The sequence below is a fragment of the Hydractinia symbiolongicarpus genome, chromosome 15, assembly GCF_029227915.1.
Source record: "Hydractinia symbiolongicarpus strain clone_291-10 chromosome 15, HSymV2.1, whole genome shotgun sequence".
Taxonomy (NCBI): Eukaryota; Metazoa; Cnidaria; class Hydrozoa; order Anthoathecata; family Hydractiniidae; genus Hydractinia; species Hydractinia symbiolongicarpus.
This window is the reverse complement of record NC_079889.1, coordinates 1,417,408-1,436,812: the sequence shown is the minus strand read 5'-3', so window position 1 is coordinate 1,436,812 and position 19,405 is coordinate 1,417,408. Positions and strand designations below refer to the sequence as shown.

The 19,405-nt window shown below is 32.0% G+C and overlaps 2 protein-coding genes across 2 annotated transcripts; both read left to right on the top strand.

The window, feature by feature from the left end:
- Positions 1-997: 997 nt before the first annotated feature.
- Positions 998-6,820, top strand: LOC130629227 (uncharacterized). The gene is made up of 4 exons (XM_057442366.1): positions 998-1,064; positions 1,387-2,190; positions 2,272-2,418; positions 3,162-6,820. Exons 1-4 carry the CDS (start codon positions 998-1,000, stop codon positions 5,309-5,311), a joined length of 3,168 nt encoding a protein of 1,055 aa, XP_057298349.1. The 3' UTR covers positions 5,312-6,820.
- A 2,504-nt stretch (positions 6,821-9,324) lies between these two features.
- LOC130629132 (uncharacterized) lies at positions 9,325-16,234 on the top strand. Its single transcript, XM_057442239.1, has 4 exons — positions 9,325-9,451; positions 11,964-12,507; positions 12,617-12,754; positions 13,467-16,234. Exons 2-4 carry the CDS (start codon positions 11,973-11,975, stop codon positions 15,995-15,997), a joined length of 3,204 nt encoding a protein of 1,067 aa, XP_057298222.1. The 5' UTR covers positions 9,325-9,451; positions 11,964-11,972; the 3' UTR covers positions 15,998-16,234.
- Positions 16,235-19,405: the final 3,171 nt, after the last annotated feature.

The following is a 19,405-nucleotide window of genomic DNA, read 5'->3' as shown; positions in this document are numbered from 1 at the left end:
TCTCCAACCCAAATAACGATACAGCACTAGAACTTTTTCCTTTATTAGAACCATAATACTCTAAGTAGTCAACTAGAAATAACTTTTAAATTCTTTATTAATTTTATGAAAAGTGTTTTGTCTTCGTATAACCCAATAGTAAGATTTAATGTATTTAAGTCAGCAAGTCACCATTTGAATATACTTTAGTCAGAAAAAGTAGTTTTATCTATAACAAACGTTGAATGTTTCATTCCTACTTCAAACGCAGTTGAAATGTTATAAACCACGCGTACAAAGCACTGTTGCAGGTTAATTTCACAACATTTTGGAATTTTAAATTTTTCTACCAGGAAAAAAATCAAAAAATCTGGCTCTTTTTTATTTACGAGTAAAACGAAGAACAGACAATTCACTTAGGTAAGAATAAATAATGCTTACAGAAATATAATTTGTAAAGCGTTAGCAAGAACCCTGTCAATGCAAAGAAAGAACTTTTTGATCAAATTTTTCAGTCCATTTTCTCTAATGTTTACATCTTGAAACCTGGCGTTAGGATCGTCATCGTTTTTATTAGCAGTGCAGGAGATATGAGACTTTAAAACGACGACTCAAACATGCCATTGCACAAAAAACGCGAAGACGAGTTTGACTGAAAACATTGTTTAAGAATAGGATAGTACATGAAATGCGCGCATTGGGCTTTAAAATAGTTTGATAAGAAAAGCACGGTGGTCAAGAAAGTATTGATAAGGAGAGTATATAGTTCAACCGGCAGTGCGTCTTTGCATATATATATTTTAAAACATGTACTTAAATCATTTTGGGGGAAAAACCTTTGAATTATCACCTTTAAACACATAATTTATATATTTGCTTCTATTAAACCACCATTAACAAGCAGTAAGACTAACGTAACTTAGGATCCAACACGCCCGTAATAATAAGCCTATATGTGCAATGGTAAGCAATTGAAAACATGGGATATTAAGTGAGTGCTACACTTAAGCTGTACAAAATGAAAGCCTTCACGCAGTTGATTAATTTGCAGTTTAAAAAGGGCGTTGTTTCAAAAACAGCTCGCAGTCAGTCGAAACATACTTCATATAAATTCAATTAAGGAGGTAAAAATTTGCACTAAGCAACCAAGACCTTAAATTAAAAGCTTAAATGCAAGTGTGATTTATTTCTACCAGTGAAATAGATGGCATTTATGTGAAGTTTACTCTCTTACTAATGTAACACGACTCCAAACGTGTCCCATGAAAACGAATTGCTTGTTACGCCATTCTTGTAATAAGTACCTGCGAGCTTAAGTCTTATTGTTTCTAACATAAAATTGAAGTGTAATATTGTTTGACAAAAAGGAGTATGATTAAATCATTTACGTAACGTTCTTCCTTTCAGAAATGACTCTGGAAAGATTTGTAACCTCCTGTGAATTATGGCTCAGATTAGCCATGTTTATACTAGGACCACTCAGAGATGCTCTTTTAAACGTTTTGTACATCAACGGAGTGCCAAAGCAACCAAAAGATTTGTACAAGTTTTTAATATCTAAGAGAGAGATACTGGCAGAATTAAAATGCAAAAAAGTGATTACAAAACCACAATGGGAAATTTTATACCCCCAAGGTAAAACCGAAACCGACTCGAATCTTTTCGATATTACGCTGATTTTAGTGTTAATTGAAGAATTGACAACTATCAAGCCAGATAATGGAAACTGGCGACAAGTTGATCCACCAGGTAATGACAAATCAGTAGGAGCATTTTGTATTAGAGCAAGAAAGATGCGCAACTATCTCAATCATTTTCCTCGTATAACAGCTTTAAAAGAGCCAGAATTTTCAACCACATGGGATGAACTTCTTGTTATAATAAATGGCTTGGGACACGACACTCCATTTGACGTAAACGATTTAAAAACAGTTAACCTAAACCTTCAAAACAACTTGTTGCTGCGAGCAATTATTTTGTACAACCAAACGAAATTAAACCATCATGACACTCAGATACATGAATTAACAAATAAAAATCTGTCTCTTGAGAATCAGACAAATAATATAATTGAAAGTTTAGAACGCATGAGATGTAAGTTGTGGAGTAATTCTAATGACATCAAAGATATTAAAGAAGAGCTGGAGCAAGCGCATAACTCTATAACACAGATGCAAGAAGATATTACTTCTTTGAAACATGATTTAAAAGGTATCTCTTCTTGCATGTGTTTTAATTATTAAAAGTTTAGAAATATATACTTCTTCTTTTGACCTTTAATTTACTATTAAGGTGTGGAAGTTCGTGTAGAGAAACTGGAAGCGTGGCTAAAATTATTTGTAACTGCATTGCAAAAGCTGGGTCAACAGTACTATCCAATAATTGCGATTAGCATCGCAATTATTGGTATTGCAGTATCCATATGCTACTTTTCTTCAGGTATGATCATTTGCTTTTAAGTGAATTAAGAAGTTGATATTAATCTTTTGTGTCTATTGAAATAACCTGTGATGAAAATTCTCCCGCGTAACATGTTGTTATGAAAAGCTTATTGTTTAAAAAAAACAGCAAGTGATATGCTAATTAGCATACAGAACTAGAATGTACGATATAGCACGTGGTTTTAAAGTATGTTTCGTCTTAACCCTAAAGAAAGGTCAAATTCATTATGACGCTTTTTTGGTTTTAAAACTTCTTAGATTAAAATGTTAATTACTTTATTTAATTTTTATCAGTTGCATATCATACAACCATAATTTGTAAAACATTAAAACTTTTTCGTAAATTGCTTTCTTTAAGGCGGCTGTATTACCAAACATTTTAAAAAAGAGATTTTGTGCATATTTTAGCTATTTTTAATTTTAATATTTTTTTAAACACATGTTTCGCACGGTGTCAAAATTCTTTACTTGTGCTAACACAACCAGAATTGTACACGTTACGATTAAGACTTTACCCTGTCCCTCTCCTCTCTTCTCCCACTGAATAGCTTTAAATGAATATTCTTTTCAGTGCTGAATAACATCGTCTATACATGTGATAAATATAAATTAACACCCGTCATTGATGGCAAAATCGCGCCTTACAACATAATAAACGATGCTATAAAGGGACTTTGCTTTACGCTACGCCACATTCCTAACATAAGGCAATTTTAAAAGATCCATTGCATTTTCTTTTAGGTGACGACAAAAATTTAAAAGAAGCTTCTGATCTTTTAAGGCAGTATTATCTAGAAGGAATAGGAAAAGAACACATTGAAAATATAAATGGACAAATTATATCCCGAAAAAGATTCTATGTAGACTTAGCAGTTGTGGATAGCTTAGATGTTGATATAAACAACACACATTCTGCTAGAGAGTTTCACATCAAGCAGATGTTATCACAAAAAGGGAAATGCACCATGGAAAATCTTTTGGATAAAGAAAATCAAATTGTTTTGCTGAGAGGTATTGGAGGAATCGGAAAATCTTTTATGGTAAAGACAATGGCCTTGAATTGGGCTGAGAAACGTATTTGGAAAAATTTCCAATTTGTTTTTCTATTCAAGTTTAGAGAAATGAATTTAGTTCGCAATATTTCATCGCTCCATGATTTAGTCCTGAAAAAGTATCCGCTACTGTTTACAAAAATGAAATTCACTGACCTTGTTCCTGTTTCAAAAAAAATTATTTTTATCATGGACGGATTGGATGAGTTCACCAGAGTTGAAGATTTGCATACTATTTCAAAACAGAAGTCAGACAACGTTAGCGATATTTCGAAAGTCATTTTTGAAACAATAAATCCGCATAATGCTTTAATGCCTGGTCATAAAACAATTATTACATCCAGACCAAATGCTTGTCCTGTTTTAAGAAATTCTTTTTCTACGGCTTCAATTAAACAAGTTGATATTCTTGGATTTAGCTCAGAGCAGGTACTTGATTACATTAATGTTTTTAGTGGATCAGATGCCAAACTTGGAAACCTTTTACGCAAAAAAATTTATGAATCAAAGCAGTTAAAACTCCTTTCGAGGATCCCAGTTTATTTGTGGACAATTTGCTCTCTATATCAAGAACAACGACTTCTCCATGCACCGAAAACAACAACAGAATTATTTGTTTGGCAATTAGCGTTGTTTCTACATCGACATTACAAAACCCGACCAAGTAACCAACTTACATCAAATGTTTTTGATATTTTCAAAGAAAAGTGTGTACAAAAAGTTGTATTTTCTTTGTCCTTTCTTGCACAAAAGATGCTTGCACATGGCGCCATTCTAATAGATGTCGCTGACATACCAAAGGAGATAAGAAACGAAAATATTGAAGCTACTGGTTTAGTTTCAAAACTTCAAACAATGGATGGACTTAAGTATCAATTCAACCATCTCTTTATGCAAGAGTTTTTAACAGCTGTGTACTACTTCTTTCCTGAAGGCAAACATAAAAATGACATTACATCAAACCCCTCGTTATCTGGCTGTTTACCACTTGTTTGTGGTCTGCACGGAGCTTTAAAAGTTAAATCTGAGTCTTCGTCTATTTTAAAACAATTTGTAAAAAATATGGGACTTGTTCAACATGGAAATAATCCTCTTAACAACTTGTTAAGAACTAAAAATCCGCAATTACTTCAAGGAATATTTGAATACCAAAACAACCTAAGCGAAAAGATCATTCAACAGTGTAAACTGAAATCTGATTGCAGTGATTTGTTCTTAACAGTGGATGCTTCACACACACAATCTGAGCTTGTGTATTTTCTTGAAAAATACAGAAATGACTTTGATGTATTGGGTATAACATTTAAACAAAATCAAGGTGGCGTATCCTGTGTAGTTGGATTGTCAAAAATCATGTCAGACATTTGTAGTGTAACCATTTTATTTATATATTCTAATTCTTTTGATCAAGACAGTTTAAAGTATTTAATAACTTCATTGCACTATTGCTCCAAAAACTCGGTTAATACTTCTAAATGGTATTCCATATTTTTTGTTTATTGGGAAGAGGATTTCGATAGAGATTACGGTGAAGTGACTCGCGCTTTATTTGATACTTTACTACTTTATAAAGAAGTTCACTTGCATGTACGCTCTCACTCACGACGGGTGATCTACGATCTTCGTAAATCAATAATGCAAAACAAATTTGAAATGAGATTAGAAAAGCTACATTTAGACATTCGTGCGATAAAGCCATATTTTTGTGAGATGTTAGCTGAAATATTGTTGCGTGTTAGACACGTTGAAGTACAGAAAACTGCAAGAGGCGTATTATTGTTTGCCACCTACAAATCATGTAATGGTATTAAACACTGGGGCCCTGGTTTTTCAATGTAACATAATATATGGATTTATCTACGTTAACTTATAACACAAGCACAGTAATCCCAAAGCTTTTTGGCGCGACATGCCAAATCTTTCTAGAACGGCTGTTTTTTCCTGACTCTTTTTTTTTTCTGGTGCCAATAAAAATAAAGAATATTAATTTACTAAATAGATAGATTTTAGAACTTAATAAACTATCAGTACAACATGTAGCTCCAAAATCATGGAGAAAATATACAGAACGGTCAATTTCAAATTTAGCCGCCAGAAGTGATCATTGGTTGTTCTATATTAGAGTCTCGCATTTGAGATTGTCAGCGGACTTAGGTCTTCGTATCTCATGTTATGACTGACTCAGTACGATTATTTTTAAAAATTTAGCGATTTTGTGTGGAGCGACGTGGATTATTTCGTTGTAAGGAAGCGCTAGAGAATGCTACTAACAAAATCTACATGCGCACTCCCCTTTATCCGTCTTTAAAAACTGATGAAAGGTCTGCCACTGTTTCATTAATTTTGTGCATGATTGCAGTCCTATTTTTTGTTTAGTTATTCATATAGTTTAACCGCATCTGAATATTTATTTATTATTAATGTTTGTTCATTAGCTCTTATTATATTTATCCGTTTGATTTTTTGTTTGTCCTTCTTTAAATATTGTTTTTTCCTATTTTTTGTTGTTTCCCTATTTCTTTCTTTTTTATTCGTTTTTGATCGAAATTCTTAGTCGAAATTTGAAAACTCTTTTTTTCGAAGTTTTTCTGCCAAGCCTGAATGTACTTGGTATTGCATATTTTGTTTTGCTCAACTTCAATTGCAAATTAGTTGAAATGATGAGGTTGTGTGTTAAAAATTCTCGTTGTTTTAATTCATGAAGGGCTCACGTTATCTTTCACTGCGCATATTGTTTGATGTGTTATTGCGTGCTAGAATTTGTGGCTTTTTTTACTTTTATTACAGTTTGCGATAAAGCAAAATTTATTCTGAAAAAATTTCATTGTGGCATTGAAATACTTAAGGGAGGGGGGTGGAGGGGGGATTATTTGTAGGCTCTACAAAAACCCGTTTTATCCAAGTAACAGTGTTACAAGATTTTTTATTTGTGAAATAATGAATTATTTATCACATGTATATTGGTTTCTAGGTGGTTACCAAGGTGTTGCTAAGGCGATTTAAGGGTATTAGGGAAAGATTTAAATAAAATAAATAATCAAGCAACTTCTCAACAGCAACTTTCTTAGGCGACTTTGGCGCCACCCCATAAACTTCGTGTAGATAACAAAGACATCGTCGTTGTAGCCTAGGTGTTGATGTTGATATGTTTACCTAAGGCTGCAATGACGGTGTCATTATGTTCTACACGAACTTTAAAGCGTTGCACGGTATGTTGATTGAGTTACATTGTTTTCCTTACTTAGATCATCGTTAAATGAAATATTGTAAAACATTTGCCAAGTTCAATGACATGAGCAGCAACATTTATGGAAAAGCGAGTATTCTTACCTTTATCTTCAAAATAAGAACTGTTGGGTAAATATGACATTATTTTTAACCCGGTGAGTCAATCCAAATGACTTTTAAGATAAAAAAATTTTTTCTGCTATACAGTTAATAAGTCTGCCAAAACGCAGAATATTGTCTTGTCTTTGGTGTATTTTAAGCTATTTCGGAATGCTATGACATCAAGTTAATTTTATACATAGAATCTGTTTGTATTAAAGCATTCCACAATTGTACCAAGTGTTACCACCTAAGCATAACGTAGTTCTAGATGGATACAGCACTTTATGTCATCAACCAACCCTACCATGTATGTAGCCGTTAATAAGACCAACTTCTTTTTGCCTAACTCTATTATTACATTGGTTTTATCTAGGAATAATTATTTTTTTAAGAACTATCATTTCGCAATATTTAGTGTTAGTGCCTGTGATTTAACGCAACTATCATTGAAAATAAAACCAATTCTGCCAGATGTATTTACGAATCCTTCAACTTAAAAAATATGGCTAGATGCCTTAATGCGGAGAAAACGTTTTTTTATGCGGCAATTTCAGTGCATAAACGTTGTAAACAAAAAGTGTTTCATATTTATCAAAACTATTGAAAAAAAAGAGGATGATTTTTTGGTTATTGTGCAATTTGCTATCATGAAGCACCTCTGTCTTTTTAATTTATTTGTAGCCATGTTTTACTTATGTAAGCCTTCTTTGACGATGTTAAAATTTAGTCTCTCATACAAAACCGCAAGCGAATATGCCAGAGCAAATCCCTTACTTATATGTACAAATAAACACACAATTTCTCAAAGCAAACGCCAAACTTAAATCAACCATTGAGCGCAAGGTCAGCCTGCCCACATCCTACCCTCCTAAAAAGTAAAAGAATTAATCCTGTTTATTCAAGTAAATGAGACCCTTCGAGCACAAAACATTTGAGAAAAAATGACTTGCGGATAATGTTTAAATAAGCAAACAACAATAGAAATAATTATATTAACATAATCAATTAAGAAGGGCGGTCAGTATTCTGACTGCAGAAGATTTATTCTAAACGTAATTTTCTCTTCCTTTAATTATTTCGATTTCCTACTTTTTAAATGGATGTGCAATTTAACTAAAACTTAAGTAATGGCTCATTTCAATTTTATTGATATTCCCGCTATATAAAGAAAAAGACAACAAGCACGGAACCTAACAGTAGCGCTATCGATTATTTTTTATTGCGCACAGGCAAGACGTCTGCGAAGGCTTGCGACACATTGTACTTCTGAAATCTTGTAAAAAGGCCCAGAAAATTATAAACTTTCCAAAATAAATAAATAAAAATTTTCTTTTCAAAAATTTTTGAAATTATATCAAAAACTTTTATTTTGCTTTTTTCTATTGTAATTTTTTTAACTTAACACTGTAGCAATATCTTAACAATTCATTTTAGGTGAAATACCGATACTGGTACATTTGCAACAAGATTATTTGAGTTTTGTTTCCAAATGTATAAATGCAGGTACTTCTTAACCCATCTATATCTATACAAACAATGCCAAATTTAAACAATCACCCTATGATGCACAAAAGTTAAACAATTTTTAATGATATAAATATTCAAACAAAACAACAAAACTTAATTTGCATTAATTTTTTTACGCCTACAAAAGACATATGTGAAATCTTCTGCGCAACCCTTACTATAAATAAACAGTTCTTATAAATCTGTTCTGAGTTAAATCTATTATGACTTCGTCTTTTTTATCCATGTAAATTTAAGGGGTTGGGCGGTTAGAGGTACCATAAATACTTTCGCTTACTTTCGCTCAAGTAATAAAACTTAGCGTTCCAAGTAAGGAAATATACGGATAAAAAGATACGGTTTTGCTGAAATATTAAAACTTATGTCATTGAACTTGCTTTATATGTAGAATATTGCATGTAAACAAAAATGGTCAAGGTAAGGAAAACAAGATAATGACGTCATCGAGATCTGAAATGACGTCATTCTGCTAAATAATTTTTTTCTTTTAACATGTCCGTAACTTATCCCTAGAACCCTTTAATCTCCTTACCAACTTCTTGGCAACTCTATAGTGCCCAAAATACATGCAACGAATATTGATGTGACAAATACGACATTTAATAAGACTCTTACATTAATTTCAGGTTTCTTTTAAATTTACAAAAAAATAACACCTGTCCAAAATTATTCATATCTCCAATATGCGCAATAAAAGTTAAGAAAAATGACAAAATTTCAGCACTCAATCACATGCCTAGATAAACTTATGTCCAGTCATACATGTCGCGTTAACTTTCTGCATAATTTTCCGGTGAATATCTTATTTGTTATAAAAACATCAGTAATAATGGCTGTCCAAACATTTCAAACACGACTTATCGTCACTTAAATAACCAAACAACACAATAGTGATCATAATAAGTTTGTATTAACATTATGTTTTATGCTCTGTTGAAAACTATTTAACTCTAATGCAATGAAAAAAGAGTATTATTGGTTTATAGTGGTAATATATTATTAAAAAATATGTTGAAAGTAAAGTTTAATAGCAGTTATAATAATAAAGACAAGAACAATTGCATACTGATGTGAAGTTCGATTTGGTTAGAAGTACATTTCTAAAACGCAACAACAAAACTTGTACGTATTTTAATGTTTTAATTCCGACGCTTTAAACAACATTGCTGCAAATGTAGCAATTATGTGTAAAGCGTTGTTTTTCGCGTAGGTCTTTTTGGTTTTCATTCATTCCACCTTTTAGTAAATGTTAAGTGAATAAACTTTACGTTACATGCTGATTCTGAACCAATTATTTTATGTGCATTACGGTTACCCTATGCAACAAAAGAGAAAAATGATTAACTGTGATACATTAGGAGAGAGCACAAGCTTACCAGTAATAAATTTAAAGCATATATCACTAAACAGCGCCTCATTCTAACATAAAATATTTTTTTCCAAATATTAGTTGTACTTCCACTGTGGATTTTTGCTATATTGACTTCCTCCCTGGGAGAATCAAATACCTTTTGTCTAAGTTTAATTTGACATATCAGTAATGGCTTCTAACACTGCACGTACCTGTAATTGAGAAAAAAATAGTGATTGTAAAGGGGAATCAAATACCTTTTGTCTAAGTTTAATTTGACATATCAGTAATGGCTTCTAACACTGCACGTACCTGTAATTGAGAAAAAAATAGTGATCGTAAAGGGGATTAAAAAGTTCGGTAAGAGATTACTGATCTTGACAGTACTCCTTTACCTGTAAATGGATTTTAATGCTAAAAGGTGTTGAAAACATGTTTCCAAACCTTAAACCTTTGGTTAGTTAACTCTATATCTTTTAAGCATATCCTTTCAACAACTTTTGATCGTGTTCTTTTACATGGATGATGTACAATCACTGATCCTTTATTATCAAAACACTAGTGTATAAGCCCCTGGATCCAGTTAGACCAGAGAGCAAAGGAAAAAATATTTATATTTGTGACGATGTCAGAAATTAACCGTAGATGCTTAAAAATTTCTTTTTTAGAAATTTATTTACCTGTTGCTCGTATTGTGTAGAACTTGAAACATCAATCAAGAAAAACAACTACGACCGTGCCCTTATGAAAAACGGTTGCAGAAATGTTGGATCTTAAAGCTGTTCCAAAACGGATAGGTTGATTATCTTTAGAAAATTGGTTTTATTTTGTCCCAGGTTTTCCTTGGGTACCTTTGTAGGAAAAACAATTCACGTCACCACCTTCGTTTTAAGTTTTTTGGCCTTAAAGTTATAAGTGCATTAACATGGCTTCATTAATTTATATTAATCCTTTTTTAAATTAATTGATTTAAAAAAAAACAATTTAAATTTCTTCATGATGGGAAACAAACGGTTTAATTTGATAACAGTTTATTGTGAACTGTATATCAATATGAGTCAGCATTAACAGAATAAGGTGAGAAACAATTAACAAAGAATAAAATAAATTAAGCCATTGACGTTAAATTAATGTTCTGCCGTAACGTGTGGAAAGTAAACAAAATTGCATAATATTTTAGGCATTTTAATTAACGCTCATCTGATTTTTCAGGGAAAGTTTTACCAAATAATAAGAAACAGGTTAAAAAAAACAAAGGCTAGTGTATATGCTAAGATTATATAAGACAAAAGGATCTTTCATGATTACTTTTTTCACTGGTACTATTTTACATTCAATGGGCAAGAATAGACAGTAGTAGTAAGAACTTGCAATAAAACCTCATCGTCGTCAGACGTTATTTCTTCTTCATAGGAGGGTTCTACAAAATCTCCCAAAATTAATAAGCAAAACTGACATCAACTTAAACACAAAGACAAGTAGGTGAGTATTTTGTGTCTACAATACACCAACCTTTTAACCATATAATGTTTACTTAATAATGTGTACTCAAAATTTTCGTGATTATTTACCACAGAGTCGAAACATTAGCAACATGTTTTCAAAATGGTGTACTGTTTTGTAAGCATCGCTTGAGACGGATTGTGAAGCAATAGAACCATATAATACCCTTATGCCTGGACAGAAAACAATTGTTACATCCAGACCAAGCGCATATTATAAGTTCAAACAGTTGTTTTCTACTGCTTGATTAAAAAGTCGACTTTCTTGAATTTAGCTCAGAGCAGGTAAGCACATTGATGCGTTTAGTGGATTAAACATAAATCTAAGCAAGAAAATTATTGAACCTAAACAATTAAAATTACTAACAAGGATCGCAATTTATTTGTAGACAATTTGCTATACAACAAAGTTTTTTACCCAACCATACTTTTTCGGCGAGACAAACTTTACTCAAAACCACTTAAAGTTCATTGTTACTTTTACAAATGTACTTGTCTTTATCTCGGACGAAGTACATGACACACGCGCACTTCTACAGTCAAAAGTATCGCATGGTTAAGTGAAAACTAATAACTTTCTTCGGGGTTGTATTTGATCTTTAATTCAAAGACGTTATATGTGTTATTAATAAAAATTTTAGAAAAAGTATCAGGAGTAGAACGAATCTTTTTCCTCCATTTATTAGTTTTTTCAGCCTATTTTTACTCAAAATCAGGAAAAGTTACATCTAGAAAACTGTCTAATCTCAGTAAGTAATGTTTATTTTTTCTCAAACTTTAGTTTCCAGAAATGTCAGATGTTTTACTACAACAGTATGGATGTTGGACAAGACTTATATCTTGCCTCACACATTTTGGTCGACCTACATTGAATGATATCTTGCATGATAGAACATACAGTCAATTGTCACGTGATCCCAAACAGCTGTACAACCAGTTGAACACAATCCATATTAAAGAGTTAAGAAGGCTAAGAAAGAAAGGTGTTATAAAAGAAGATCAATGGAAACTTTTATTTCCAGCTTCAAAAGAAACTGATTCAACAAATTTTGATATATCCCTGTGCAGAACGTTGATTGAAGCTTGTACAAATATACCACCACCTGTGAATGGTTGGCGCAGTCATCCTGTAAAAGGGGATACCTCAGATGCAGCCTATGTGCTGCGACTTGTAGCTCTTCGTAACAAGCTACACCACCCAACATTCCTTACATTGAGTGACGCAGAATTCAATACATACTGGAACAAGTTGAAGAAATACTTATATCGTTTGGGTTGCACTAAGGATATACAACATTTAAAAACATCACCACTCGATTGTTTAGGTATAAATCTAACCAATTTTTGCAGATTGCGAAATAAATTACTAATTATTAATAGATGTATATTAATAGATGTGAATTGTACGTCGTTTCACTTATAGCTTTGATTTAGGTATGGATTATGTGAAGGCGAAACAAGATATGGAGAAACTGGAAAATGGGTCAAATGTACATTTTACGTGGAAATTTGTAGTCAGAAGCATTGCCATAGTTTTCATTGGTATTCTAGGTGTATATTATGTTTCTTCAGGTATGTACAATAACTACAATAAGTTTTCTGAAAGTAGTTAAACTATACTTTATGTTATTTTACTTGTTTTCTAATTTCTCATAAATATTCATAAATGTTTTTAAAATAAGATATCACTTTTTATGTAGCTGCTATAAGTTCATGATGCTCAGTAATCTCCTCTCCTGTATACTTCATTCAGAGAGAGGGCTATCGACAAGGCATTTTGTAAAAATAAATCTTTTGTGTCTAATGAATTATAAAAAGCCTTGGGTCTCATCTTTCTTCTTTAATTGGCATAAAATTACGTAACTCATTGATGCACGGAAAAAAATGTTAGGTATCGCACATGGCTTGAACTAAAATTTCGACATAACTCTTTGAAAAAAGCCAACTATGATTTAAGAGTGGCAATTTAATGGAAGACAGATTAATATAGCATGCGTCTTACACGGTGTCAAAAATTTGTTGAGTGGTAACACAACTAGAATTGTATGTGATTTTACGTTATTCCACTTTTCTCCAAAATGAAGTAAGTTTTTTAACTATTCATAAGAAACCAGTGGTATATAGCATCCCGTTTATACGTCGAGAATACAAATTAACACCTGTCATGGATGGCAAAATCGCGCCTTAGAACATAATAAATGATGCTATAAAGGGACTTCGCTTTACACTACGCCAAATTCCTAACATAAGGCAAACTTAAAAGATCCGTTGCATTTTCTTATAGGTGATGACAAAAATGTAAAAGAAGCTTCTGATCTTTTAAGGCAGTATTATCTAGAAGGAATAGGAAAAGAACACATTGAAAGTATAAATGGACAAACTATATCGCGAAAAAGATTCTATGTAGACTTAGCAGTTGTGGATAGCTTAGATGTTGATATTAATAACACACATTCTGCTAGAGAGTTTCACATCAAGCAGATGTTATCACAAAAAGGAAAATGCACCATGGAAAATCTTTTGGAAGAAGAAAATCAAATTGTTTTGCTTAGAGGTATTGGAGGAATTGGAAAATCTTTTATGGTACAGACAATGGCCTTGAATTGGGCCGAGAAACGTATTTGGAAAAATTTTCAATTTGTTTTTTTATTCAAGTTTAGAGAAATGAATTTAGTTCGCAATATTTCATCGCTCTCTGATTTAGTCCTGAAAAAGTATCCGCTCCTGTTTACAAAAATAAAATTCACTGACCTTGTTCCTGTTTCAAAAAAAATTATTTTTATTATGGACGGATTGGATGAGTTCAGCCGAGTTGAAGATTTGCATATTATATCAAAACAGGAGTCAGACAACGTTAGCGATATTTCGAAAGTCATTTTTGAAACAATAAATCCGCATAATGCTTTAATGCCTGGTCATAAAACAATTATTACATCCAGACCAAATGCTTGTCCTGTTTTAAGAAAGTCTTTTTCTACGGCTTCAATTAAACAAGTTGATATTCTTGGATTTAGCTCAGAGCAGGTACTTGATTACATTAATGTTTTTAGTGGATCAGATACCAAACTTGGAAACCTTTTACGCAAAAAAATTGATGAATCAAAGCAGTTACAACTCCTTTCGAGGATCCCAGTTTTTTTGTGGACAATTTGCTCTCTATATCAAGAACAACGACTTCTCCATGCACCGAAAACAACAACAGAGTTATTTGTTTGGCAATTAACGTTGTTTCTTCATCGACATTACAAAACCCGACCAAGTAACCAACTTACATCAAATGTTTTTGATATTTTCAAAGAAAAGTGTGTACAAAAAGTTGTATTTTCTTTGTCCTTTCTTGCACAAAAGATGCTTACAGATGGCGTCATTCTAATAGACGTCGCTGACATACCAAAGGAGATAAGAAACGAAAATATTGAAGCTACTGGTTTAGTTTCAAAACTTCGAACAATGGATGGACTTAAGTATCAATTCAACCATCTTTTAATGCAAGAGTTTTTAACAGCTGTGTACTACTTCTTTCCTGAAGGCAAACATAAAAATGACATTACATCAAACCCCTCGTTATCTGGCTGTTTACCACTTGTTTGTGGTCTGCATGGAGCTTTAAAAGTTAAATCTGAGTCTTCGTCTATTTTAAAACAATTTGTAAAAAATATGGGACTTGTTCAACATGGAATTAATCCTCTTAACAACTTGTTAAGAACTAAAAATCCGCAATTACTTCAAGGAATATTTGAATACCAAAACAACCTAAGCGAAAAGATCATTCAACAGTGTAAACTGAAATCTGATTGCAGTGATTTGTTCTTAACAGTGGATGCTTCACACACACAATCTGAGCTTGTGTATTTTCTTGAAAAATACAGAAATGACTTTAATGTATTGGGTATAACATTTGAACCAAATCAAGGTGGCGTGTCCTGTGTAGTTGGATTGTCAAAAATCATGTCGGACATTTGTAGTGTAAGCCGTTTTGTTATATGTTCTAATTCTTTTGATCAAGGTAGTTTAAAGTATTTAGTAACTTCAATACACAATTGCTCCAAAAACTCGGTTATTACTTCTAAATGGTATTCCATATTTTTTGTTTATTGGGGAGAGGATTTCGATAGAGATTACGGTGAAGTTACTCAAATTTTGTTCGATACTTTACTACTTTATAAACAAGTTCACTTGCACGTACGCTCTCACTCACGACGGGTGATCTACGATCTTCGTAAATCGATAATGCGAAACAAAAATGAAATGAGATTAGAAAAGCTACATTTAGATATTCGTGCGATAAAGCCATATTTTTGTGAGATGTTAGCTGAAATATTGTTGCGTGTTAAAGACGTTGAAGTACAGAAAACTAGAAGCGCATTTTACAGATTTTCTGACGAAGAAGTAGACTGCTTAAAGCAAACAATGGACAAATTGTTGAAAGAAATTCAAACCAAATCTAAATTTTTAAACGGATCGACTTATTTAGTACTTGTAAAACTTGTCATTCAAAATTGGGAATTGCAAATGACTGACACATCATGGATATGGAAATATAAATTGAATGAGAAAACGTCAAATCTCCCGTTTGAAACGAATGCGTTTGAGGGATGGTATATAGCACTTGTATTGTTAATTCAAACTTTACCATTATTCCTTATACTCCTATGTCTTTATAAGTTAAATTTAACACAGGCAAGTATATTGATTGATAGAGAATTTTGTGCGGTACTTGTGGCTTACTATTTTGTCTATTCTTTGGTATTATCATTTGTAACCTATAAATCATGTAATGATGGGCAATATTGCGGCGAATTTATGTCAATGTAACATAATATATGGTTTAACTACGTCAAGTTATAACACATGCACATTGATCCCAAAACTGATGAAAACACTGCCTTAGCTTTTTTAATTTTGTACATAATTGTAGTTCTATTTGTTTTTCAGTTATAAATAGTTTTTTGAATTTTTATTATTATTGTTTGTTAATTAGATCCTATTTTGTCTATTTATTTGATTCTTTGTTTAGTTATTCTCCAACCGCATTTTAGTAATTTTTAAAGAAAGATTTTTTTCTATGTTTTTAATTCATGAAATTGCCTGCATCCGCAGCTTTTGTGTGGTATGTAATTGAGCGCTGAAATTCTATGACTTTTTTAAGCTTTTATTGAGACTTGTGATAAAGAAGAAATATTATGGATTAATTTGACAATTTGCAGTGGTATTGCATTTCTCGGATATAGTTTATTATTTGTAAAAATTTGATATCCATGTAACAATATTTCAAGATGTTGTATTACTTACTACATGTATCATGGTTAATACAGATCCCCAATGTGTTGCTAAGGTGATATATACGGGTGTTACGGATAAAATAAATAAATAATTAACGTCATTTTTGTTCCCAATGACGATCTTACATTGTTTTCTTCACTTCGATCATCTTTAAAAGCAATAATGCATATTGTTAACCGTCATCCTACACTACGCTTATCGGTAAAAACATTTCATAGGATAGAAGCAACTACAATGCTACCCCTTGCTGTACCAAAAATAAAGCCTTCAATTATTGCACTAACCTCGCAAGCTTAGTTGACATTTATACCTTGGGCGGTATTTTGCGGTACAGGTTGGTGTAATCGGTTATTATTGTAGCATTTACCAAATTTATTGACATTTATTGCAGCAATATTTCTTGTAGAATCCTTTTATCGTCGAGAAGGCATTATATATATCATTAAAATCACTATTAGATGTACATAGAATCTGTTTGTATTAAAGCATTCCACAATTGTACTAAGTGTTATCATCTAGGCTTAGGTAGTTCCGAATTTATGGCAATTAGGCAGAATTTTCCGCCATCACACCTCTTTTTGCCATCAAATAAGAAACTAGGAAGAGGTAATGAATAAAAATCACACCATTTTAAACTTTTAGGTACCAAAATTTTGCTATAGTTTAGCTTTTTAAGGGCTAGTTTCTAATTTATATTAAAATGTAAACTCTGCATTTCTCCGTTGTGTTTTGTACATTTACATTGTGATTATGTCTTAATAATTTAATCGCTTTAATAAAAGTCGTACTCTGTTAAAAAGAGTTGAGCCGCCGCTTTATTTCGGAAAATTCCCGTAGAACCCGAATTTTACCGATTTTTTTTTTTCGTTGAAAGTTGCTTAATTTCAGAATCACGGCAAAACCCCAAAAAAGCGGGAACATGCTACGAAGGCTGTTTTGGTTTGGAAGTGATGTTGTCCGGTTTGTATAGGTCCCCTCATGACCTTTTTTTCTTCTTAATATTTTTTATCTATAGGAATATTTATTTTTTCTACATTCCACATGTTAAGATATCTTCTAGAGATGTAAAAATCTTAAACAATTTTTAATATTTTGGCTACAAACATAGATTTCGAGGGAGTATCCTGCTAAAGCCAGTTAGCTAGTTATAGCTACCTTTATATATCCCTATTCTCTGAAAGTTTTTATTCAGTTTAATATGTTATTATCTACTTCTAAGTTGAAGTTGTGGTTATCTAAGTAATATTTTTAGCTACCTCTGGCAATAAATTGAAAGTGGCCAAATGCGGTTTGGTCACAACAAATTCTTTTCGAAAATTTTTCCGAAAAATAAATTTGCTAAGTGATATTTCAGCTGCCTATTACACCTACACACCTGTGCGACACCATTAAATTGTAATATGCGTACAGCTCGGTGTTAACAGCGGGCTGTTTCCTGTGTTTTTATTTAAGCTGAAGATGTAATAAAGATGTTTTAAAAGTGTATTACACCTGCAAAGATGTGCAACACCTGTACCTGTACTAACCGCTAATCCTGGTAATAACAATGGACTGTTTCCTGTTTTTATTTAAGGGTATTACACTTATATAGATGTGCGACATTGTTTACCTGTACTAAATGCTCAGTCTCCTGGAGTAACTTTTCCCGGGAACATTTTCCGCAAAATAAAAATGGTTCGACGACTATTTAACGGGGTAACAACGAGTTGTAAATTGTGTTTTTATGTCAGCTAACATTGTAGGAAAGTGTTTTTATAAAAAAAAATACACCAACCACTTTACTCGATTAATGACACAGTACATACCTGTACTAAAGTGCTCAACATGAATGTGTGGCACAGCTTACAATTTTTTAATTACCCAACATTGGGTAACACGACTAAATGTAGCTAAAACGGCGTTTCGATGCAGGGTCTCCGGCTAGTTTTAAGAAAGTAAACAGATAACTTTTAAGAACTTAGTTTATTTATTATCATTAATACTTTAGTTTTTTCTCTAAGTTTTTAAACGCTTGTACCTTAACCCAAAATAGAATATATTAAAAAAAGTGGTAAATATCCATGTTTATCTCCAGATTTAGTTATATAGGATATTTTTATACTAGTTTCGTGCTATTTCAGCTTATCAGCATAATTTTGAATTACAGCACATTGAAGTACAGTTGTTACTTTGTAAACCATTGTCAGGAATAACAACAAATGGTCGTCTTTCTTACAAGCATTAATATCCCAGAGCTTAATAGCTGTTTCTTTTATACAGACATTCTATAATTTTCTATCAGCCACAAATAGCATATTCATTATGAACATCTCAATAAATAGCTATTATCGATTTTTATATAGGAGCTTTAATATAGTAACTGCAGATATAATAAAGAAAAAAATTGTGAAGAAAATTATTGCATACTCAGATCAAGTTTGGTTTCATTACATTTAGAAGTACATTTTCGGATCGTTATAATTTAACCTGTAAGTACTAAAATTTGTACACTCTATTTACAGAACGGAACGTTTTAGAATGTAGTTATCTAACCAAGTTTTCTGTTTTTTGTTATTAACATATCATATTTTGTTAATAATAATGCTAAACCAGAGTTAGTGTGATAGTGTGATCACTTCAAACAGCTTTATATTTAAAAGAATAAACATTAAACTAACAAATTAAGAGTTTTGCTAGTATTTTAACCACAAAAAAAATCGTTTAATACCAAATGCCCTTAATCTGGATAAAGCACTTAATCTGGATGAAGCGCAAATTTTAATTTTAAGTAATGTTATTAATGTTTTAGAAAAAAGAATAGTCTTGAAACTTCTGCCATAATTTTGTAAAAACAATCACTCTATAGAAGTACGTTTTAGGATGTAGCTATCTAACTAAGTTTTCTGTTTTTTGTTATATACATATCATCTTCTGTTAATAAAATCGCTAAGCCGGAGGTAG

What these genes read in the sequence shown, in the direction of transcription:
- LOC130629132 (XM_057442239.1), top strand. Translation starts at nt 11,973, where the DNA reads ATGTCAGATGTTTTACTACAACAGTATGGATGTTGGACAAGACTTATA. An exon ending in ATCACCACTCGATTGTTTAG is followed by an intron (nt 12,508 to 12,616) that starts GTATAAATCTAA and finishes GCTTTGATTTAG; the next exon opens with GTATGGATTATGTGAAGGCG. An exon ending in TGTATATTATGTTTCTTCAG is followed by an intron (nt 12,755 to 13,466) that starts GTATGTACAATA and finishes ATTTTCTTATAG; the next exon opens with GTGATGACAAAAATGTAAAA.
- LOC130629227 (XM_057442366.1), top strand. Translation starts at nt 998, where the DNA reads ATGAAAGCCTTCACGCAGTTGATTAATTTGCAGTTTAAAAAGGGCGTT. An exon ending in TGTTTCAAAAACAGCTCGCA is followed by an intron (nt 1,065 to 1,386) that starts GTCAGTCGAAAC and finishes TCTTCCTTTCAG; the next exon opens with AAATGACTCTGGAAAGATTT. An exon ending in TTTGAAACATGATTTAAAAG is followed by an intron (nt 2,191 to 2,271) that starts GTATCTCTTCTT and finishes TTTACTATTAAG; the next exon opens with GTGTGGAAGTTCGTGTAGAG.